Here is a 25545-nt window from a genome sequence, read left to right as displayed (position 1 = left end):
CTCGCAAACTGCAAATCCCACATATGACTGCTTGGTGTGTGTTGAGAAACCATTTGCTTTTGAAACTGTACAGATTGACAATCATACAAGCAATAAAAGAGGCTGATAAAATTGCTCACAAGAACTTCTGTGTGGATATGTTCAATCGATTATATGAGGATGAGCCTTCCTTGGACAAAATCATCTTTTCTGATGAGTAGACTTCTCACTTGCGTGGCAAGGTTAACACACACAACTGTAGGATTTGGGGCAGTGAAAATCCACATCAAACATTGTAACATGTTCATGATAGCCCTAAACTGAATGTTTTTTTGTGCATTGAGCAAGAACAAAGTGTACAGCCCCTTTTTTTCCATGATAGAACCATCACCAAGATAGTGTACCTGGGTTTGTTACAACAATTTCTGATAGCACAGTTTGATGAGAATGAACAAGAACAAACTGTTTACTTCATGCAAGATGGTGCACCACCCCGGAACCTGCCTGTCATCCGGGATTTTCTCAGTGACCGCTTTCCAGATCAATGGATTGGCCATGAGGCACCAATTGAATGGCCCTCATGCTTCCCAGACCTGACTCCAGTCTTTCTTTCTTTCTTTCTTTCTTTCCATCTCTTTTTTTTTTTTTTTGGGGGGGGGGGGGGGGGGGGGGGAGAGGTATTCATCAAGGATATTGTGTTTGTACTTCCTTTGTTGGCTTCTCTGTCTGAACTTAGAGCAAGAATTTTTACCGCTACTGAGCAAGTGACACGTGCAATGCTACAGCGATGGGATGTGTGCAGGAGAACCAATAGAAGCCACATACAATATCTTTAGTTTAAGGTAAAAAAAAAACTTGATGTGTTTCTCTACAAAATAATACTTCTTTCAATAAATTTATATGAATTTTTAAAGTTGGTTAAGTCCTTTTTGAAACACCCTACCAGTGAAAAGCAGATATCCAAATCCTGAAATACTTTTAACTTCTCACATTTAATAAAATGTAAATCAGTTTTATGTGTGTGTTTTTAATTGTGTTTTCTGGACTTACCATGTTACATTTCTTGTGTTATAGTAGTTTTAGTGAAAGTATACCTGTGATCATCTCTAATAAACATTTATTTGCTTGAAGCTTCTTCACTGAATGGAAATAAGGATTCAATATACAGTCTTGCCATGAACCCATCGGGAACAATTATTGTCAGTGGAAGCACAGAAAAGGTCTTAAGAGTTTGGGATCCAAGGTCCTGCAGCAAATTAATGAAACTTAAAGGTAATATTTGTGTGTGTGTGTGTGTGTGTGTGTGTCATATATTTCGTTCTGTATTTGCCGTGTGGTCTGTAATTGCACATCGTGGTCGTCATTATCACTAAGACTTAACTTGTGGGCAGAAATAAGTTACATTCTCTGGTGAAATAAGCAAGCAACAGTGGCACATACTTGCTGGTAGGCTTTCTTTTCTAACTAATTAAGTTGCTTAAAACTGATCTAAATTATTCCCCATTTTTTAATCCCTTTTTATTTCTTTAATTCAGCAACTCGTTAATTTGGCTTATTTTTTTACTGCTTCCATAAAAAAACTTTAAGGTGTATGCTAAGGTACATGGAAAAGAAAGAGTCCAGAGAGAGAATATTAATTGTGAGAACCTACAGCTGAATCTGAAGAGTTGGCACAGTGGAAGTAACAGTGGCAGTGAGGGCTTCAGGCAGATGGATTTCAGACATTCATTATAAATACTGAAATAACCTTCAGGTAAATTTCGTGCCCATAACCACAGAACAGCCAGCAGACAGAAACAGCCTTTTCTAATCATAATCAGTATTAGTTTTTTTTTTATTGTTCTTAAGAATGTAATAAAACACACACACACACACACACACACACACACACACACCAGCTCTGGCTTTGTAACATACACTATGTGAAACATATGTGTTGGAATTGTGTGAACAATATATCTCACATGAGAAGGTGGTAAAGTGCATCATGTGAAATATGATAGACCTCTGGTGCTATTGTAAGCTCTGAGTTTTATGTGTGTAATGTACTGTTCCTTGGTTGATGTGTTCAATGTGTTTTACCTGGAAGTGCAAATATAGTTGCTGGCAGTAAATGCCTTTTACTCACTATTACTCATTCAACTGTGTTGACTAATAGGTTACGGGCCCAGTGATGTATTTGGAATAAGTATATCCATAATATAGTAGTGAGAGAAAGTATTTGAAAAGTTCCCAGTAGTGCACTTGTGTGAAGTAAAAGTTATCCTTACAAGACAAATACAACTCTTCTGTATTATTTTTCGGTATTATTATATAGGTCAAGAAAGATCAGAGTTACCATTAAAATCAGCACGGCACAAATTCTGCATATAGAAAGACTTACGGGTCGCTAAAACTATGCAACATGGAAATTTGCAGTAGAAGAGTATTTATGTTTGGACGACGTGTGGGATGTGGTGGATGGGACAGTGAAATCCACAGATCAGAATTATTCAAGTAAGGATAGGAAAGCAAAATCAAAGTTGATACTACTGGTTGACTCGGGGAATTATGTTCATGTTGAAAAAGCAGCGACAGCGAAAGTAGTCTGGGACAAATTACGAAGTGCATTTGAGTCTGGAGGTCTTGCAAGGAAAGTAGGATTGTTATGTGGGACAATTACAACTCAGCTGGACAAATGCAAGAGTCTAGACGAATACATCAACAAAATAATAGCCACATCGAACTGACTGAGAAACATTGGGTTTGAGATTGCTGACGAATGGGTGGAGACACTACTGTTGGCAGGACTGCCCAAAAGGTATGCACTTATGATTATGGGGCTGGAAAGCTCAGGTATACCGATTACGGGCAACAGTGTTAAAGTGAAAATCCTATGGATGTAAAGAGTACTTCAAGCTGTCTTGTATTGGAGAAGGAAACTGCATCTGCTTTTTATTCAAAAAACAAAAGGAAGAAATCAGTACGGTGCTACAGATGTCAGAAGAAGGGGCGTGTTGCATCTTGATGCAGAGAAAAAGTCAGACAATCAGCAAAAGAGGTAAGTTGTTGATAGCCCATAGAGAAGGACCAGTAATAAAGTTAAGGCACTCTCATGTTTTTATTCTTTTGGAGATGTGGTTAATTGTCAACTGGAATGGATCTTAGACTCAGGTGCATCCGTGCATATTGTTTAAAGACAAATCTCTTCATTATGATGTTGTACATAATACTCATATGGGAATATCTGCTGTTGAAGGCAGCAAGCTCCAATGTCATTTGACTGGGAAACTAGACCTACATGTAAGTGTAAATGGTGAACTCAATATGGTTACTGTACATGATGTTCATTAGGTAAAACATTTTGTGGCTAACCTACTGTCTGTAGGGGAAATTGTCAAGAAGAGAAATAAGTCACTTTTGACATGCATGGAGCAAGAGTAATCAACGAAAATGGTGAAGTTATAACTACAACAAGTAACGAAAGGGGTATTTTTAAGTTCGATACCATTGACTACAAACATAGAAATGTTAGTCATTCAATATGCTCAGTGGAAAGTTTTTTGTGGCACCACAGACTTGGACACCTAAATAGAAAGAGTATGTCTTTAATAAGGGATATGGTAAAGGGAATACCAAATTATGGTGTATACAAGGACCCTTGTGAGATGTGCATAAAAGGAAAACGAGGGAGGCTACCTTTTAAGACTAATAAAAGTAAATCTGCAGAGGTCTTAAAGTTAATCCACACAGATGTATGTGACCTGACAGTATGCGAATCCATAGCTGGGAATTGTTGTTTTCGTATGTTTATTGATGATTATTCACGATATACTCATGTTCATTTCCTTAATTCCAAAGACCAAGTGAGTGACACTTTTAAGGAATGTTGTAATATGGTTGAAAGGTGGATAGGAAAGAAGATTAAGGTCATCAAGTCTGATAATGGGAGAGAATATACTCACATCAAAAAAAGTTTTGCATCACCTCGGTTCCGGGAGTTCCGGAACCTGTACAGAAAATTGGAATAGAGATCAGCATAAACATCATTTCTGCCCTTTTTATTGCTCATGAAAACCACAATTTGCATGTTGTACCACCATACAGCGAGACCTGCAGAGGTGGTGGTCCAGATTGCTGTACACACCGGTATCTCTAATACCCATAGCACGTCCTCTTGCATTGATGCATGCCTGTATTCGTCGTGGCATACTATTCACAAGTTTGTCAAGGCACTGTTGGGCCAGATTGTCCCACTCCTCAACGGTGATTCAGCATATATATCTGAGTGGTTGTTGGGTCATGTTGTCCATAAACAGCCCTGTTCAATCTATCCCAGGAATGTTTTATGCGGTTCATGTCTGGAGAACATGCTGGCCACTCTTGTCGAGATGATGGGGGGCACAAATTGTCGTCCATGAAGACAAATGTCTCGCCAATATGCTGCCGATATGGTTGCACTATCGGTTGGAGGATGGCATTCACGTATCATATAGCCGTTATGGCTCCTTCCACCGGCAATGTACATCAGCCCCACATAATGCCACCCCAAAACAGCAGGGAACCTCCAACTTGCTGCACTCACTGGACAGTATGCCTAAGGCATTCAGCCTGACCAGGTTGCCTCCAAACGTGTCTCCGATGATTGTCTGGTTGAAGGCATATGTGACACTCATTGGTAAAGAGAACATGATGCCAATCCTGAGCAGTCCATTCCGCATGTTGTTGGGATCATCTGTTCTGCACTGCATGGTGTTTTGGTTGCAAAGGCGGACCTCGGCATGGACATTGGGAGTGAAGTTGTGCATCATGCAGCCTATTGCTCCCAGTTTGAGTCATAACACAACGTCCTGACGCTGCACAAAAAGCATTGTTCAAAGTCGTGGGATTGCTGTCAGGGTTCCTCCGAGCCATAATCCGTAGGTAGCGGTCATCCACTGCAGTAGTAGCCCTTGGGCGGTCTGAGCGAGGCATGTCCTTGACAGTTCCTGTCTCTATATTTCCTCCTTGTCCGAACAACATTGCTTTGGTTCACTCAGAGACACCTGGACACTTCCCTTGTTGAGAGCCCTTCCTGGCACAAAGTAACAATGCGGACTCAATCGAACCGCGGTATTGACTATCTAGGCATGGTTGAACTACAGACAACACGAGCTATGTACCTCCCTCCTGGTGGAATGACTGGAACTGCTGGGCTGTCTGACCCCTCCATCTATTAGGCGGTGCTCATGGATGGTTGTTTACATCTTTGGGTAGGTTTAGTGGCACTTCTGAACAGTCAGAAGGATTGTGTCTGTGATACAATATCCACAGTAAACTTCTGTCTTCAGGAGTTCTGGGAACCGGGGGTGATGCAAAACTTTTTTGGTGCATGTATAAACCAGAAATTGAAGACACTTCTGTCAAAAATGGGAATCGGGCATCAAACTACCATAAGGTACAGTCCATCTCAAAATTGGGCTAATAGGACCACTGTTTAAGGAGCATGATAACTGCTGTTGGATTATCAAAAGATTTTTAGGCAGGGGTGGTATCAATGGCCGTATATTTGAACAATAGATCATTTACAAAAGCATTAAGGAATAGAAACCCCTGTGAGATATGGGTAGGAAGGAAACCTGACGTAAGCAATATGAGGGTTTTTGGGTGTGATGCAGTGGCGCACATTACAAAACAGTAGAGAGGAAAATGGGACCCAAAGCTAAAAAGTATTTTTTTGTAGACTATTGTGAGAATTCAAAGGGCTACCGTTTAATGGATCTATTGGATAAAAGGGTATTTAAAAGCATTCTTTGAATATAGAAAGTTCTCTGAAGAGGGCAAGACTACTAAGTTAACTGCACCTAGTCCTGAGAGTGAAACCTTTTGTGAAGAAAGAGGTGAAGAACAGGAAGAGGACAGAAAAGGCAAATTGAGACTATTTATGATGACAATGAATTTGAGGACAAACAAAATGAAGATAACAATGTAAGGTGTTCTTCTCACGTACCAAAACTGAGAGAATATCTGTATTTTGAGACGTATGCAGCCCAGTCTTTTAATGATGAGCAAGAACAGCAGAAGAAGCAATGAGCGGCCCGAACTCTAAAAAAGGGAAAGAAGCAATGAAGAGGGAATTGGAATCTTTATCTCAGTACAAAACCTTTGAATGGGTAAATACACCAGCAGATAAGAAACCATTACAGGCAAGATGGGTATTCACTTTGAAGAACCCTGAAAATTCATCACCAAGATATAAAGCACGACTTGTAATAAAAGGATATTTGCCGAAACAAGGGGTAGATTACAAAGAAACTTTTTCACCTGTAGTCAAGTATGCCTTATTAAGATATGGATGTAAAAACAGCATTTTTAAATGGGAAATTGGAGGAGGAGATGTATGTCATTCCACCAAGAGAAGTCATGAAAACCAGATCGGAAAGGGAAAAGATGTGGTGTTGCGAAAAAGTGTTCATGGACTTAAACAGAGTGGACATTGCTGGAATCAACTCTGTTATTAGAGTTTTATGTAGACATTGATTCTAGCAATGAATATGAAGCAATCTAAGGCAGAGGCCTATCTCACTAGGGGTAAGATAGATACCGCCTACAGGAAAATTAGAGAGACCTTTGGAGAGAAGAGAACCACTTGTATGAATATCAAGAGCTCAGATGGAAACCCAGTTCTAAGCAAAGAAGGGAAAGCAGAAAGGTGGAAGGAGTATGTAGAGGGTCTATACAAGGGCGATGTACTTGAGGACAATATTATGGAAATGGAAGAGGATGTAGATGAAGATGAAATGGGAGATATGATACTGCGTGAAGAGCTTGACAGAGCACTGAAAGACCTAAGTCGAAACAAGGCCCCCGGAGTAGACAATATTCCATTGGAACTACTGACGGCCGTGGGAGAGCCAGTCCTGACAAAACTCTACCATCTGGTGAGCAAGATGTATGAAACAGGCAAAATACCCTAAGACTTCAAGAAGAATATAATAATTGCAATCCCAAAGAAAGCAGGTGTTGACAGATGTGAAAATTACCAAACTATCAGTTTAATAAGTCACAGCTGCAAAATACTAACACAAATTCTTTACAGACGAATGGAAAAACTGCTAGAAGCCAACCTCGGGGAAGATCAGTTTGGATTCCGTAGAAACACTGGAACACGTGAGGCAATACTGACCTTACGACTTATCTTAGAAGAAAGATTAAGGAAAGGCAAACCTACGTTTCTAGCATTTGTAGACTTAGAGAAAGCTTTTGACAATGTTGACTGGAATACTCTCTTTCAAATTCTAAAGGTGGCAGGGGTAAAATACAGGGAGCGAAAGGCTATTTACAATTTGTACAGAAACCAGATGGCAGTTATAAGAGTCGAGGGACATGAAAGGGAAGCAGTGGTTGGGAAGGGAGTAAGACAGGGTTGTAGCCTCTCCCCGATGTTGTTCAATCTGTATATTGAGCAAGCAGTAAAGGAAACAAAAGAAAAATTCGGAGTAGGTATTAAAATTCATGGAGAAGAAATAAAAACTTTGAGGTTCGCCGATGACATTGTAATTCTGTCAGAGACAGCAAAGGACTTGGAAGAGCAGTTGAATGGAATGGACAGTGTCTTGAAAGGAGGATATAAGATGAACATCAACAAAAGCAAAACAAGGATAATGGAATGTAGTCTAATTAAGTCGGGTGATGCTGAGGGAATTAGATTAGGAAATGAGGCACTTAATGTAGTAAAGGAGTTTTGCTATTTGGGGAGCAAAATAACTGATGATGGTCGAAGTAGAGAGGATATAAAATGTAGGCTGGCAATGGCAAGGAAAGCGTTTCGGAAGAAGAGAAATTTATTAACATCCAGTATTGATTTAAGTGTCAGGAAGTCATTTCTGAAAGTATTCGTATGGAGTGTAGCCATGTATGGAAGTGAAACATGGACGATAAATAGTTTGGACAAGAAGAGAATAGAAGCTTTCGAAATGTGGTGCTACAGAAGAATGCTGAAGATTAGATGGGTAGATCACATAACTAATGAGGAAGTATTGAACAGGTCTGGGGAGAAGAGAAGTTTGTGGCACAACTTGACAAAAAGAAGGGACCGGTTAGTAGAACATGTTCTGAGGCATCAAGGGATCACAAATTTAGTATTGGAGGGCAGCGTGGAGGGTAAAAATCGTAGAGGGAGACCAAGAAGTGAATACACTAAGCAGATTCAGAAGGATGTAGGTTGCAGTAGGTACTGGGAGATGAAAAAGCTTGCACAGGATAGAGTAGCATGGAGAGCTGCATCAAACCAGTCTCAGGACTGAAGACCACAACAACAACAACAACAACAACAAGGCAGATCCCAATATTTACCATAAAAGCGGAAGAGAAGGGATAATAGTAATGGTAATATGAGTGAGTGACTTCTTTATCCTGATTGAAAATGAAAGCCAAATGAGAACTCTTAAGAAACATTTGCAAATCAAGTTTAAGGTGCATGATTTGGGAGAAGTTAAATGTTATTTAGGTATGCAGATCACTAAGGATGTACAGAGACAAGAATTGAGCATAAATCAATCATCATATACAGAAAAAGTCTTAAAGAGTGATTGTAAACCCATAACTATTCCAATGGAAGTAGGAGTGTAGTTAAATGTAAATGAGACAGATGTGGACTGTGATAAGAATGTTCCATATTTAGAAACAGTAGGGAGTCTGTTATATTTGTCTCAAATATCACGACCCGACATTGCTTTTGCCACCAATGCAGATATTGCAGAGATCCGAAGGAAAAGCATTGGAAAGCTGTGAAAGGTATCGAAGAGGAACTTCAAAACATGAATTAAGGTGCCATAGAGAAGGTAATGCAAAACTACAGGGTGGCGCACGAAATGTGTTACCATTTTGTTTGTGAATATAAACTTTATTCTCAATACAATCTGGAAGGAACATATACTACACTGAAGAGCTGTCCATGGAGATTTGTTCTAACTCAGCACATGCTCAATATGTCCAACATTTCGTTTCCTAACTTCCTTCAAACGAACACTGAAGTTAGTGATTACCCTACGGCACATGTCTTCCGTAATTTCACTGCAAGCTTGAAGAAGAAGTCTTCTGAGCTCCAGTAAATCACATGGATGTTTCGGGAAATTTTTTTCGTTTAGGTACCCCCAAAGAAAAAAGTCACATGGATTGAGGTCTGGATTATTGGGGGGCCAATTTTGTCCATCATTGAAGCGACCTGGAAACCTGAGTGAAATGATCCACATGTCGAAATGCTTGTGTAAAAACTCCAACACAGTGTTTGCAGTATGTGGCCTAGCTCCATCTTGCATGAACCACTGCTTGTTGAAGGGCAAGGCAGTAGCAAGAAGCTGTGGAATGAAGCTATTGCGAAGCATGCTCAAATAACGCTCACTGTTCACAGTTTCTTCAAAGAAAAAGGGTCCAATAAGTCCATGACTGGAAATTGCTGCCCACGCTGTAATCCTCGGATGTTGTCATTCATGAAGCACTTGTGGGTTTTCAGTGGCCCAAAAGCATACATTTTGTTTGTTAACCACACCGTCTAAATGAAAATGCGCCTCGTCTGAAAACGTTGCAACTCGTACCGCTTCAATATTCTCCAGCAAACAAACAGGCTTAGGCCAAGCTCACTTCGCTTCTAATACTATTCCTTCCTGTACAAATTTATCATACAGCCTGTGGATGGTCTTCTTGCAAGGGATCCAACATGTGTTAAACTGTTGTCGAAAACACCTCTGAATCACAACAAGGCTTTTTGTGTCATGAAAAAGTAACACAATTGCCGATCGTTGCTGTGTCGTCAGTCTTCCATTGTCAGCCATTGCTGCTTACAAGTCTCCTAGCGGCAGTATCGTGAATTACATGTCATTTCGTAACTCATTTGTTTTTCCAAGCTCTGCTGGTACTGCTGTAGAGATCCCAGTGGGATATCTAACGTGCGTCGTAAATTGTGAAAGAAACAATTGGTAACACATTTTGTGCGTCACCCTGTAGAAGGCTACAGTGATGTGAGTGGGAGAGTGAATTGGGAGATAGGCATTCCACTTCTGGCTGCTGCTTTAAATTAATGGGGGCCTCATTTCATGGTCCTGTCAAAAGCAAAAAACTATTGCATTGAGTACCATAGAGGCTGAGCATATGGCTCTATCTTACACCACACAGGAAGCGTTGTGGCTAAGAACATTAATATGTGAAATAAAATCCAATTTAATTGTGGAACCTAAAACGATTTTCTGTGACAATAAAGGAGCTATTAACCCAGTAAAAAATGTAACTAGTGCTAAGACAAAACATAGTGATATAAGGCACCATTTTATTCAGGACCACATAGAGCGACAGAAAATCGCCGTGGACAACCTGCGCACAGAAGACATGTTAGCTGACCTTCTGACAGAACCCTTGGACAAAGAGAAGTTTGAAAAGATTGTGGGGCTCTTTGGTGTGTCTTGTGAAGGCAAACCACAAAATACATGTTCAAAGGGAGGTGTTGGAATTGTGTGAAAAATAAATTTCATGTGAGTCGGCGGAAAAGTGCATCATGTGAAATATAATAGACCTCTCTGAAGTTATTGTACGCTCTGAGTTTTATGTGTGTAATATAATGTTCCTTGGTTGTTGTGTTCGATGTATTTTACCTGGAAATGCCAATATAGTTACTGCCACCAAATGTTTTTTACTCACTATTATTTATTCAACTGTGTCGACTCTAATAATATGGAACGATTTGTGTGGAATTTGTAATTAAATTTACTGTTTTTTCCCAGTGTGCTCAAATCCAGTGTCATATTCCTTTGAAAAAACGAAATTATCACTCAAACAATGGAAACTCCAGGTTGGAGTATCAACAATGTAGGGAAGAGATAGATTGCTACTCACTGTAAAGATGGCACGTTAAGTTGCAGACACGCACAAAGAAAAGGTACTTAACACTGTATCTTTTGGCCAGAGCCTTTGCCAGAAAAGGAAACACATACATTAGAGTCACACAAGCAAGCACACCTCATATGTGTTTGTTTCGTTTTTTGAAGAAGGCTTTGGCTGAAACTTACTGTATAAGTCTGTTCTCATTGTGCTTGTGTGCAACTCAACCTGTCATCTTTACAGTTAGTAGCACACTATCTTTTCCTTATGTCATTAACTCTCATTCAAAATTTGCCACAAAAATGTGACCATCCAAGCTATAATAGGTAAACATTTGGCACAAAAATATTGAGTTGAAATCTCAGTACATACATTAAACATTAATGCATGGAAAAAAATAACAGATACTACATTTTTTATTGAGCTGCTGTGTCAGTGGATATCAGATGACTTTGTTTGTCATTCATTTGTTGATGGTCACTGCCCACTTTACCTGTGTGAAGATGCAACAGATGAATACATGGCATGGTCAGCTGCTCCTTCTGACTTCTGTCAATTCAGCAACTCCTGACAACCATTTTGCAAAGGATCGTCATACAAAGGCCTTGAAGTAAGATGAAGTAACTCCAAGAGCTGCATCTTTCTTAACCAAAATGTAAATGATGGATAGCTCATTTCTTGAGAATATTATGAAAAGGATAAACTGTTACTCACCAAACAGCGGAGGTGTTGAGCTGCAGACAGGCGCAACAAAACACAACACATTCACACAAACACAACTCTCACACACATGAACACAGTCTCTGATTGCCTGGACCTGCCAGCCAAAGACTGGTCTTGTGTGCAAGCTGCCTATACGTGTGTGTGTGTGTGTGTGTGTGTGTGTGTGTGTGTGTGTGTGTGTGTGTGTTTATATTTTGGAAGAAGCCCTTCTGAGCAAAAGCTTACATGTTTAGTAGTGTTTCTGTTGTGCATGTCTGCGACTCAGCATCTCCGCTATATGGTGAGTAGCAGTCTATCCTCTTCATAATATTCCATCCTGCATTTTCAATTGTTTGACAGCTGAATTCTTTGTAGATCTACCTGCATATTGCATCTATTCAATCCCCCCCACCCCCTTGCAGACACACACAAGGAGTTGTATTTGTTTCAAAACACTCTAAAAATGAAGCTACTTCCGTTTTTGTGGCAAACCTTTCAATTTGTAGTTTCATTTGAATCAGTATAAGGACTTCGTCATAGATAAAACTGCTGGTTTTGAATGGAATCACATTTGTACATGTAGTGTATCCTTGTTGATGGAACTGTAGTGCAGTAACCGCATAATCATGTAATTATTTCTGTGCATTAGTAATACCAGAAAAACTATGATAATGCTCTTGATACATACATTAGTATGTATTAGTAAACTTCGTAGATTTTAAAATCTCATTAAATTTTTGTACTTCTACAGTAACATAAACTTCTGACATCTCTTGACAGGTCATTCAGACAATGTAAAAGCTCTTGTTGTCAATCGTGATGGGTCTCAGTGTATATCAGGAAGTTCTGATGGAACAATTAAATTATGGTCTCTGGCACAACAACGATGTTTGACCACTTTAAGAATACATGAAGAGGGTGTATGGGCTCTCCTGGTAAGTGTGGATTCAGTCTATCAAGCTTTCGTGTATGAGATAGATATTTTGTTGCTATGTTTAAGCTTTAAAGAAAGGAAATAAGTAGAATTTACATCCCTTCTTACAAGAGGACCACACCTACTTGTCATCATTGGTTTAATCCAAATTTATAGTATATCCAGGGTTCGGTCAGAAATGAAAGTGATGGAAGCGGGGCTCGAGTCCCTGTGTGGAAACGGTTTTTGTTTTCAATTATTACGTTACTTACACTGCAAACAAACTGAAATAATGCTAAACAAGTAAATATATTATGTTTATTAATATTTTCATAAAAAGTGTGAAAAGGGAAGGCAAAGGAAAATTTGAGATCACTAATAAATTTTGAAAGGGATTGTAAGGCACACACAAAAACTTTGTATAATGAAATTAATGACCTTTATTATTTTACAGTTGATGATTTAGATGTGCTGGGGAAGCAGTAATTTTCTTGGCATCTTACACATATTATGAGTGCCACATTTTTATATTGCCATGGTTGTTTTAAAGTTTCTGTACAAAAACAAATGTGGTTTACATTCATGGAAGGTTCCCTCTCATTCCACAAAATGGCAGCAACCCATGTGCCGTGCATCATTTCGCCAAATGTTGGCAAGGATGGTTTTTGTTGTACAGTGCAATGTATTTTGATGCAGTATTCTGGAGACATCATTTCTTTTTCTTTCTTGATGAGATAAGAGCAGTTGTGAAGTTTTCATCTCTAATTATTTAGCTGTTGCACATGCAGTGTGCGTTGGGGAGGGGGGGGGGGGGGTCATTTTAATACTGCATGATGGCTATCCTTCTTCATGTTGAAAACTCTCATCATATGATTGTGCACTTGTTTTTTCTGCACACAGGTCAGTTAACAGAAAGGATTTGTTCTCTTACTCATAGGGTTGCACCAAATTATGTGTATTAGATATTGAGCACTGTCTCAGTTTATTTGCAGTGTAAGTAAAGTAAAAATAGTAAATTACAAAAAGTTTCCACATAGGGTGTGATTCAATGACCCTTAGATTACCGTTCCGTACTCTTTCTGTTGCACTAACCGCTTTGTAGAAAATACAATAAGTGGCTCATGTCTCACCCAACCAGCACTGAAATGTCATTTTTTCTAAATGCTTGGCCATCGGGTGTTTCCACTTCTGTCCTTTAATTTCTGGGCAAGCCCTGCATATGACACAAGCTTGGATGAAATCAGAGGTGATGAGTAGGCATGGTCTCCTTGTAAATGTTGTACAGGTCGCTCATAAAGAAAACTAGAATTAAGATGGGGTAGAATTTTTTTTTAACTCATTCGCATGTTTGGGAAGATTGGAAAACCAAGTCTTGTGAACAAAATTTATGTTCTCTAAACTTTCTGTAGTCAATAAAACTTCGAAAATTTTGAACTTACTCAGTTTTTTCAAAAATTTCTCTTTTTTTTTTTTCCTTCTACCGCTTAGACTCCGGTTTCCATTTTAAAAGAACACAAAATGCTCTGTAAATTTGTTTGTTACAATGTTTCCTGCACCAAATACAAAGGGCGCTACAGTTCATTAAAAAATAACATTTTTTAAAAAAAAAATTTTGCTCAAAATGGCAAAAACCTGGTTCTTGAGCACAGTTATTTCAATATCTGTTTATATAGTAGAAATATATTACATATTGAAACTGAATACCTCAATTTGCAGTATTCAGTTACTCTGTGTGCAGTCAGGTGATTTCTGGGCATCCATCTGTTGATTCATACATCAGTAGTTGAAGTTAAGCTCCAGAACATCTCAGCCCTGACTCATTCACATTTATTAAACTACATCATTTATTCATTATGTTATATATATTAACCAAACATTGACAGAAAGTTGAACCATTATTAGTTAAAGTAGGCAATCCGGAATAGGAAACTAATTGTACTAGTATAAAGGAACCATGCATTGTGAATGAATCATGGGTAGCTTTATTATAATTAAAAAGGTATTAATATTTACTAGCACTTCCTATCATCATTTCTGGATGTGTAATACTTCTGACAGTCTGCTTTAATCATTGGCTCACTTGAGGTTTTGGAAGGCATCGCTCCTGCGAAGCGCAGCTCGCCCTTTTTTCACATGATATTTTGCGAACCATGGATGAAGGGTATCAGACGGATGCCGTGTTCCTTGACTTCCGGAAAGCGTTTGACTTGGTGCCCCACGGCAGACTCCTAACTAAGGTACGAGCATGTGGGATTGGTTCCCAAGTGCGTGAGTGGCTCGAGGACTTCTTAAGTGATAGAGCCCAGTGTGTTGTCCTCGATGGTGAGTGTTCATCGGGGGTGAGGGTATCCTCTGGAGTGCCCCAGGGGAGTGTGGTGGGTCCGCTGTTGTTTTCTATCTACATAAATGATCTTTTGGATGGGGTAGATAGCAATGTGTGGCTGTTTGCTGATGATGCTGTGGTGTACGGGAAGGTGTCGTCGTTGAGTGACTGTAGGAGGACACAAGATGACTTGGACAGGATTTGTAATTGGTGTAAAGAATGGCAGCTAACTCTAAATATAGACAAATGTAAATTAATGCAGATGAATAGGAAAAAGAATCCTGTAATGTTTGAATACTCCATTAGTAGTGTAGCGCTTGACACAGTCACGTTGATTAAATATTTGGGCGTAACATTGCAGAGCGATATGACGTGGGACAAGCATGTAATGGCAGTTGTTGGGAAGACGGATAGTTGTCTTCGGTTCATTGGTAGAATTTTGGGAAGATGTGGTTCATCTGTAAAGGAGACAGCTTATAAAACACTAATATGACCTATTCTTGAGTACTGCTCGAGCGTTTGGGATCCCTATCAGGTCGGATTGAGGGAGGACATAGAAGCAATTCAGAGGTGGGCTGCTAGATTTGTTACTGGTAGGTTTGATTATCACGCGAGTGTTACGGAAATGCTTCAGGAACTCGGGTGGGAGTCTCTGGAGGAAAGGAGGCATTCTTTTCGTGAATCGCTACTGAGGAAATTTAGAGAACAAGCATTTGAGGCTGACTGCTGTACAATTTTACTGCCGCCAACTTATATTTCGCAGAAAGACCACAAAGATAAGATAAGAGAGATTAGGGCTCGTACAGAGGCATATAGACAGTTATTTTTTGTTCGTTCTGTTTGGGAGTGGAACAGGGAGAGCAGATGATAGTTGTGGTATGAGGTACCCTCCGCCATGCACCATATGGTGGATTGCGGAGTATGTATGTAGATGTAGAGGTGGATATGTGAGTCGCTTCCAATGTTTTCATGGGCCAAGTTCCATATTGTCACTGAAATGCCTTTGGTAATATAATCAGGACAAGTAGATCAAATGGATCTGAGATAAATCTGTTCTTCCAGTAGTGGGTCAGCGGCTTCCAGTTCATAGATTTTGACATCTGTTTCCTTAATAATTTCCATAAAATCTATTTCTTGTTCACTTTCTTCACATAAAAATTCTGGCACTTCTCACAGTTGCATCTGCTGCAGTTCTTGCAAATAAAAGAACATTTCAAACTTGCTTTCGGCGAGAGCATGCTCTGCCACAGTGTGAAGATCTGACTCAGGAGCTGGAGCTAGTCTTTTAGCAACAGGCCTCGGACCTTGCTTACTTTGAGCCTAGCTCCAATTCTCAGAAGGTTTCCAGTTTTTCATCCACAGCAGAATTGGCAAATAGCTGATACCGCAAATCGTCTAGCATCTGGAAACTGCTGGCACGTGTGCTGTACAATGCGATAACAAACTTGTTCTCCAATCGTTATTATAAGGGATGATCAAAATGTTACCATTTGAGGGTGTTTCTGCAGAGTATGTGCAGTGTACTGTGACTCCGATGTGGGTATATAAGCACCAACATGTAGGCAAGGAATTAGTGTGGGTTTCATGTCATTCAACATGCATGTTAATGTTGACATTTTTACCAAATGCATCCAAGCAGGACCAACATGCTGTTATTCTTTTCTTGGCTGCCAAAGCACAAACATCAGTAGACATCGATTGGAGAATGAAGAATTTGTATGGGGGCTGCATGTCAAAAACTTCTGTTCTGGAGTGGTGGTGCCGCTGCTGCATGATGATACTCGTCCACATATTGCGAATATCGTAATGCAGAAATTTGTTAACTCAAGTGGGAGACACTTGAGCATCCACCCTATGGTCCTGATCCCCCCCCCCCCCCCCCCAAACAATTACCACACCTTTGGCCCCTTAAAAAAGCCCTTTAAGAGTCAATAATTCCTGTCAGATGTAGATGTGCAGTAAGCAATTACAGACTTCTTCACACTACAGGATATGGTGTTTACCAAATCTTTATCTTCAACTTGGTGCATTTGTGGGTTCATTGCCTCAGTGCTCATTGCGATTATGTCTGATTGGCGAATCTGTTCTGGACTGTAGGGCCTTCACATGTAAACTTTTAGATCGTCCCTTATATTTCTTCATCGGCAGTATCTGGTTTCTTGAAAGTGGCAAGTGCTGTGTTTAGGTGTTCATATTTCTTAAAAATGCCAAAAAACTTCATTTTTTTTCTTGTCCAAAATAGCAGATGTTGTTTCACGCCCACTAATGGCATGAGTGAGCAGCATGTGTTCATTGTTGAATTTGTAAGATGCATTACAAAATTACTTTTCTTCTGCACTACTTCTTACTGGCCTTAGAAAAAATAAGTTTTTGATACCTTGTCTTCAACCAGTTATGAACACATCATCTTCTCCCATGATGACCACACTTCCAAAAGTGTTGGTTCTTGAAATGGCAGATGTGACAGTTATAAAATCAGCTTCTTCTTGTGTATGGACCACCTCAGTGCGAAACTCTCGATATTCCTTTTTAAGAAGTGTGATCAAGCAGTAGTGTCGTTTGTAGTAGTACGGTGCAAATGAGTTCACATCCTTCCCTAGAGCAGAGGTGTTTTGGAATGCGGATTTTGTTCCTTTTTGCATGCCTTTTTCTGAAAATAGAGACATTGGATAAGGAGCAAGTTCATATTTCGTAAAGGCTTTTAATTCCCCTTCACTTTGTGTAATCAATCAGATCCTTTGGAAAATAATTAAAGGAACAACAGGAGTAACTTTAGTGCTCCCAGATTTTGTAGTATTGACCACAGAAAGAGAAGTCACAACCTTATCTTTTCTATAAAACTTTATATTCTGGAAATAGTTACCAACTATTCTTTCCATTCCTTCCTCCTGCCTCTTCGTGATGCTTATGACAATTAACATTCTCTGCTCCAACACCACTGCTGATAGCCATGGTAAAATCACTTTCAGGGAAAGTAGAATGAACTGAAAACCAACCACGCAGCTTATGCAAACCTATACCACTTCGATCATTGCGACATTTTCTTGCATCTGGATGTTTGGAGGGGAAAGGTCAATATTTTACACAGTGATAGTATAAGTAATTCTGAACAAAAAATATTATATGAACATAGGTCCACAAATGCTTCATTAGAGAGGTGTGAGTACTGAAAGCAACTTTAATTCTGCAAAATTGATGTGCACAATGTGAATGTATATGCAATACAACTGGACCATAACGTGATTTTCTTGAAAACAATCTTACAGAGAAGTACAGTTATGTTACGCATTTTTACATAATGTTTATTTATTTTGTGTTTAGTACATAATGCATTACAATGTGCATGTTATATGTATTCATTTGATAAAGACGTACCACATCTTTTACAAACGGCTTTAACACTTATTGTACAGATGTACAGTTCACAGAACAGGTTCAAATATCCCACCATGAATGTCAATGCACTTTTGCACTCTAGCGATAACAAGTTGTGTTGCTTGTTCAATTGCCTGTAGTTGGTTCCTAATCAATTCAGAAGAGTCCATTATGCGACAAAGCAGTTCATCTCGTGTATTTACCTTCACTTTGTGCACCTCTGATTTCATCCAACCCCATAAATAGGAATCTAAAGCTGTAAGATTAGGTGATCTTGGAGGCCAGTTAATTGCACCACCATGGTCAATCCAGCAATTAGGGTAGGTGCAGTTTAGATGGTCCCTCACACATAAGGTAACATGTGGAGGGGCACCGTCATGTTGAAAGTACATTCCGGTTCGCTTGGCTAAAGAATCATCTTCCACAAAAGAATTTTCCAAAACATACAGGTACCTCTTTCCCGTCAATCACTGATTGATAATAAATGGACCTATCAAAAGGTTACCGATCATGTCGCACCAAACATTTATGGCAAAACAAACTTGGAAATTGCTATCTACTGAAGCATGTGTATTTTCCCATGACCATCGATGATTATAGCGTGTGTTGTTTATTCCATGTCGTGTAAACTGGGCTTTGTCAGTGAATAGTATGTATAGAAGTAAATGACTATTCTCAATTACCCAGTCACAGAATTGAAGTTGTTGGGCATTGTTGCCATTGTGGAGATTTTGGACACGGTGTATGTGAAATAGATACAGGTTTTCCGCATGTAATGTTTCCCATACATGTGTCTGTGGGACGTTCATATGCAGGGACATTCTTCGTTTGCTCATACCGGGACTTTGCTCAACACTTGCAATAATTTCTTCCCGTTCTTGCATAGTTCGTTAACGTGCACGCTCGGACGAAAAATGTCTACTTGGAAGAGAGCCTGTTGCATGCAAAGTGATAAACACCCTGTGATCAGGTAATCGTCGAGTCGGAAAGTGCCTGTGACATTCTTCTCTTGCAGCGATAGCACTACTGTCGCAGAAGCCATAAACCTACACTGTATCTGCATACTCCTCGTTACTGTAGACTTGTGGCACTGTTTAGCAGCACTAGTACGAACACAGTTAACACCATGCACTACACAGCTAACCGACCCGTTGCCGGTACACTACACAATGCGCAAACAACGGGTGATTTTACTATGTACTATATACGTCATATGACCATAATACATGGTAGGTTGCATATTGTAAACGTGGCATGTACCCGTGCATCGTTTGCAAGAAAATCATGTTATGATCCAGTTTTATTGCATATATGTTCACGTTGTGCACACCAATTTTGCAGAATTAAAGTTCCTCCCTAGCGAAGCATTTGTAGACCTACGTTCGGAATTACTTATACTATCACTATCCTCAAACACCTGGTATATGCTGACCATGCAGAAAAGTTTTTTTGGCAAAGTGTAATACTTTTCGCATTAAGTGTAGGAAAAAATTATACTGATCAAATCAGTAGAGAATTTTGTGCCCTTTTAAAAAGGTAATAAGATACCAAAGCATTAGGAGCACAAGAAACTGAGATTTCTCTTAAAAGAACTGAAAAAAGCCCAAAACTTCCAAAGTTTTTTGAGTATAGAAAGTTTAACCAACATAAATTTTGTTGGCATAATTTTCCATTCTTCCCAAACATATGAATGAGTGAAAAAATCTTCTAACCCACCTGTTGTAAGGTATAGGCTTTTGTTCTGACAATTTAACTGGACTCTTTGCAATACATAGAGGTTCTTATGGATGTAAGAGTTGCTGTTAAGTTTTCTCTGTCTGTCCCCATACTTTTGCTTCTTTTCTTTTTTGAGGAGACGTAGCAATCTGTTGATAAACTTCTCTGAATGGAACCATTAAACCCTAGTGGCCTGGCTGCTAAGTTCAGTCCCTTTAGTTGCAACATTTATCTAGATTGAGAATTAAGGTGTATTGGACCTGTAACCAAAATCTTTCTGCATTTGTCAGATTTAAAGTATCCTCTGCCTTTCATTCAATTAAGATCCGGCTCTTTATCAAACTCTAATTCTGTCACAGCTTTCTTTGTGAACATTTCCCATTTGATTGTTGTTATTCATCTAATACATATGCCTACGGCCATGCAGTAGCAGCACAAGAGATAAGTTTTGAACATGTTGAAAGGAAGCTGTCCCAATCCTAAAAGACCTCGTTAACTACTACTGAGACAACCAGTTAAAACCTAATCCATCAAAAACCCAAGTATGTGCCTTCAGCCTAAAAAAGATAGATGCTAGAATAAAATTGCAGATGACTTTGAAAGACTTTTAGAAAATAGCACTACACTCAAATATTTAGGAGTCACCTTTGATTGAACATTAACCTACAGAATCCACTGCTTGAATACCAAAAGAAAGGTATCAGCAAGAAATAATGTCATATGGTAATTTGCTAGCACAACTTGGGGGACACAGCCTCATGTTATGAAAACATTAGCCTTAGCTTACTGTTAACCTGCAGCAGAATTTGCCAGTTATCTCAGACAGGTTGACATTGCAGTAAATGAGACTTGCAGAATCATCACAGGCTGCCTGAAGTCAACTCCACTCCAAAGTGTGTACTGTCTAGCTAGTATCCCATTCCCGTACATCCAGTGGAAATCTACTGCCTGACTAGAAAAAAATGAAGCAGTAAATCCAGATATCCATTTTCTGTATGGGTACTCACCAGCAACTGCCCATTATTTTCAATAATCATTTTTTAAATGTTGTGGAGAAAATAGGATATAGATCTTCACTAGAAGAGGCAAGGCTACTAATAGAAGAGGCCATACCTGTGCAGTTTGAAACAACTGTAATTCCACCAACCTCTCCCTCTGAAATCAGTAAAATAATAAACACACTGAAAAGTAAAAGCTCTTATGGAATTGATGGCATTTCCAGCAAGGTACTTAAAGCTTGTTCCCCATAGATAAGTAGGATTCTCAGCCACGTATGTAATAGCTCCTTGGAGCTGGGTGTTTTCCCCGATAGACTGAAATATGCCATTGTAAAACCATTGCATAAAAAGGGGGATACCTCAGATGTCAACAACTACCGCCCAATCTCTCTTCTGACAGCTCTATAAAAATTTTTGAGAAAGTAATGTATTCAAGAGTAGCCTCCCATATTTGTAAAAATAAAGTACTAACAAAATGTCAGTTTGGTTTTCAGAAAGGCATTTTCAACAGAAAATGCTATATATGCTTTCACTGATCAAATATTAAATGCTCTGAATAACCGGATATCACCCATTGGTATTTTTTGTGATCTCTCAAAGCCCTTTGATTGTGTAAATCATGGAATTCTTTTAAATAAGCTAAATCATTATGGTTTGAGTGCAGCAGTGCACAAATGGTTTAGTTCATACTTAACTGGAAGAATGCAGAAAGTTGAAATAAGTGGTTCATGTAATGTTAAAACAACAGCTGATTCCTCAATCTGGGGAGCTATCAAGTACGGGGTCCCACAGGGTTCAGCCTTAGGTCCTTTACTGTTCTTGATATACATTAATGACTTACCATTCCAGATTGATGAAGATGCAAAGTTAGTTCTTTTTGCTGATGATACAAATATAGTAATAACATCCAAAAACCAAGAACTAAGTTATGTAATTGTAAATGATGTTTTTCACAAAATTATTAAGTGGTTCTCAGCAAATGGACTCTCTTTAAATTTTGATAAAACACAGTATATACAGTTCCGTACAGTAAATGGCACAACTCCAGTAATAAATATGGACTTTGAACAGAAATCTGTAGCTAAGGTAGAATTTTCAAAATTTTTAGGTTTGTCCATTGATGAGAGGTTGAACTGGAAGCAACACATTGATGCTCTGCTGAAACGTCTGAGTTCAGCTACGTATGCTATTAGGGTTATTGCAAATTTTAGTGATAAGAATCTCAGTAAATTAGCTTACTATGCCTACTTTCATTCACTGCTTTCGTATGGCATCATATTTTGGGGTAATTCATCGTTGAGTAGAAAAGTATTCATTGCTCAAAAACGTGTAATCAGAATAATCGCTGGAGCCCACCCACGGTCATCCTGTAGCCATCTATTTAAGGATCTAGGGAGCCTCACAGTAACCTCACAGTATATATATTCACTTATGAAATTTGTTGTTAATAATCCAACCCACTTCAAAAGTAATAGCAGTGTGCATAGTTATAACACCAGGAGAAAGGATGATCTTCACTATGCAGGGTTAAATCTGACTTTGGCACAGAAAGGGGTAAATTATGCTGCCACAAAAGTCTTTGGTCACCTACCAAACAGCATCAAAAGCCTGACAGATAGCCACCTAACGTTTAAAAATAAATTAAAAGAATTTCTAGATGACAACTCCTTCTACTCATTGGCTGAATTTTTAGATATAAATTAAGGGGGGGAAAAAAACTTAAACATTAGTGTCATGCAATATTTTGTGTAATTTAATATCTTGTACAGACATCTTTTATTAACCTGACATGTTCCACATCATTACGAAGTGTTGTATTCATGATCTATGGGACAAGTATTAATCTAATCTAATCTCTAATCAAATCAAGACAAAGTTTCCTCTGTACTACAGAAACCCTCACTGAACAGCCTTTAGCATTTAGACTAAATTCCTGATGTAACAGAGACTGCAGCATCACATAGTGGATGACACCATATGAGAACTTACCTTCTGGCTGTGAAGAAAGCTGGCAGAAATGGAAAATGATCAAGAGACTATGATCTGAAACTAGCATATATAAGATCACCCTTAAGAAGTGGGGATTTTCTTGTGACACTGCTCCGTGTGAATATGGAGAAAAGCAACCTTCATCTCCTCAACTGCTAACTGTATCCAACTACCTACTCCCTAAAAGAATTGATGGCAGCAACCCATGAAGCATGTTATGTGGCCAAATATTGGTATTGCAGCATTTAAAATGCATGTTATTATGTAGCATCTGTTCATAGAAAGCTGGTTATGCTTATAGAACCAAATTGAAATTACCTATGTTTTGGTTTGATGTATGATTTATGTTTTTTGACATGATGAAATAAATAAATGGTTCCCAATTCCTGTCTTTTTGTTGACACACATGAAAAGACCTGGTCTGATGTAGATGGTATGATGGAAGTATTTCTCTCCTGTGTGGACTGCTATACCATTTCTGGTAGCTGTCCGATAATGCATTCAGTATTACTTCACATGACAATTTGTCTTATGTGCCAATAATGTAAGCATAATTTTTCTAGTCATTATTATGCAAACTAAAAAAATGTTCGAGCCTCTCTCTTGATTTTATTTGTATGATTTTTCTTGAAAAGATCTTCATTACAAATTCATAATTTTGAAGTAATTTAGTTTTAAGTATATATTTTGAGCAAAGGTTATCTTTGCATTTTAGTTTGAAAGAATACTGGAGAGTAAGTAAAGATATTAAGATTTTACATTTGCATACATACTCCACAGACACATTATGGTGTGTGGCAGTTGGTACCTTGTACCAGGACTAGTCACTTCCTTTTCTTTATGACTCACAATTTTTATCTTGTTTTTTATTATTATTATTATTGTTGTTATCATTTCTCATGGGATGTGGAACAAAGAAGACTTTTTCAGAAGAAGTGTGTTACTGCCTAGCAGTATTGGATTACAAATGCAATAAGAGTAAAAGCTATCATCAATCCAAAGATTGTTGTGAACATCTGGTGGAGGTGGTATGCTGTTGACTTTCTCCGTTTGAACTGATGTACCCATCCAGTTATAGGAGGATCTACAGTTGAATGTGGTTTCTGAACCACAATGTAACTCAGCATTTTTCACATCAGTGAACATTATCAGATGTGAAAGAAGTGATAAGTGACAGATAAAAATCCTAGGACTGAACCCAAGACCTTTGCATTTGCAATCGGACACTTTGCCACTGAGCCAACATCAATAAAAGATCAGAATAAAATCACAAAATGGCTAGCAGAACAGTGAGATATTAAGGACCCAATGAACATTTTCAAGAAATTGGTTCTACATCAAATTCCTTACTTTGGTAACAAATTTTAAAATAGGTGGGAAATTAAAATGTGGCCAACAGCAGTGGAGATAATTACATGGACAAAGAAAAAGGTGGAATAATAGTGTTTACATAATGTTGCAAGCCAGATATGTTAGTGTCCATTCCGCTGACCTGATGTTTTAAACAATTAAAAATGTACTGAAGTGTAGAAAAAATAGAACAGTTGTTAAGAAATATTTGATGACTTGGTAAAAAGATAAGACTCCATGCAGTGATAAAAAGTTGGTGGAATGATCACACATACGAGGGGCATTTGAAAAGTCCATGCAAAGTTCGAGAGATGGCACCACCGGCTCATATTGAGGTCTTGTTTAGTTAGTAGCATCTTTGGAAAGAATGCACACCAAGTTTAAGCCATATTGGTCTATTTCTTTGTGTTTGGTATTTGTATGAATCAAGGAAGTCGCGTGATTGTCACAACATGGATGGAAAAGAATTTCGTGTGGTGATTAATATTACTTTATGAAAGGCAAAACGCCTCAGGAGACTAAAGAGAAACTTGATAAACATCATGGTGACTCTGCACCTTCGATTAGAACAGTTAAGCTTCGTTCCGTCAATGTGGATGAAACGTGGAAACATTACTATACTCCTGAGACCAAAGAACAATCTAAACAATGGGTTACCAAGGGAGAATCTGCACCAAAAGAGGTAAAGACCATTCCTTCAGTCGGAAAGGTTATGGTGACTGTCTTTTGGGATTCGCAAATGGTAAAACTATTACAGGTGCATATTATTCATCGTTATTGGATAGTTTGAAAACCGAGCTGCAAGAAAAAGGCCAGCGATTGGACAATGCATCAGGTTACACCTCAGCAGTTGTGGTCGCAAAATTATTGGAAATATGATTCCAACTCGTTCCACATACCCTAGACTTGGCTCCCTCAGACTACTATTTGTTCCCCAATTTGAAGAAATGGCCGGCAGGTCAAAGATTTTATTCAAACAAGGAGATGATTGCAGAAACTGATAGCTATTTTGCAGACTTGTACAATTCCTATTATTCGGAAGGGATCAACAAATTAAAACAGCATTGGACGAAGTGTATAAGACTAAAAGTAGACCGTGTTGAAAAATAAAAAAGGTTTTTATTTTTGCACCGACTTTTCAAACACCCCTCCTATAAAAACACAGATAGAAGAATGTTTTAGGGAAACTGAGGATGGTCAGTGAAGTGTCTCGAAGAACTTGTAGCAATATAAAAGATTTTCAGTATTCAAGGCTTTTGCATAAAATATCAGCCAAGAAGAAATAAAGACAATATGGAGGAAAATGAAAATATATCAAGTGGTGAAATCAGAATGAAATTCCAATTGAATTTTGAAGACTGTTGGCCTAG

At 38.7% G+C, this 25545-nt stretch overlaps 1 protein-coding gene across 2 annotated transcripts in view; it reads left to right on the top strand.

The window, feature by feature from the left end:
- Nucleotides 1–25545, top strand: part of LOC124622324 (WD repeat-containing protein 48) — a 161549-nt gene that overhangs the window by 68460 nt on the left and 67544 nt on the right. For both annotated transcript variants that reach the window (XM_047147999.1, XM_047148000.1), the window contains exons 4-5: nt 1111–1251; nt 12292–12446. In XM_047147999.1, the coding sequence (XP_047003955.1) occupies nt 1111–1251; nt 12292–12446 (296 nt within the window). The remainder of the gene's footprint in view (nt 1–1110; nt 1252–12291; nt 12447–25545) is intronic.

Source organism: Schistocerca americana, chromosome 7 (genome assembly GCF_021461395.2).
Source record: "Schistocerca americana isolate TAMUIC-IGC-003095 chromosome 7, iqSchAmer2.1, whole genome shotgun sequence".
NCBI classification, from domain to species: Eukaryota; Metazoa; Arthropoda; class Insecta; order Orthoptera; family Acrididae; genus Schistocerca; species Schistocerca americana.
Note: the sequence above shows the minus strand (reverse complement) of the source record. Positions and strands in the feature narration are given on the sequence as shown.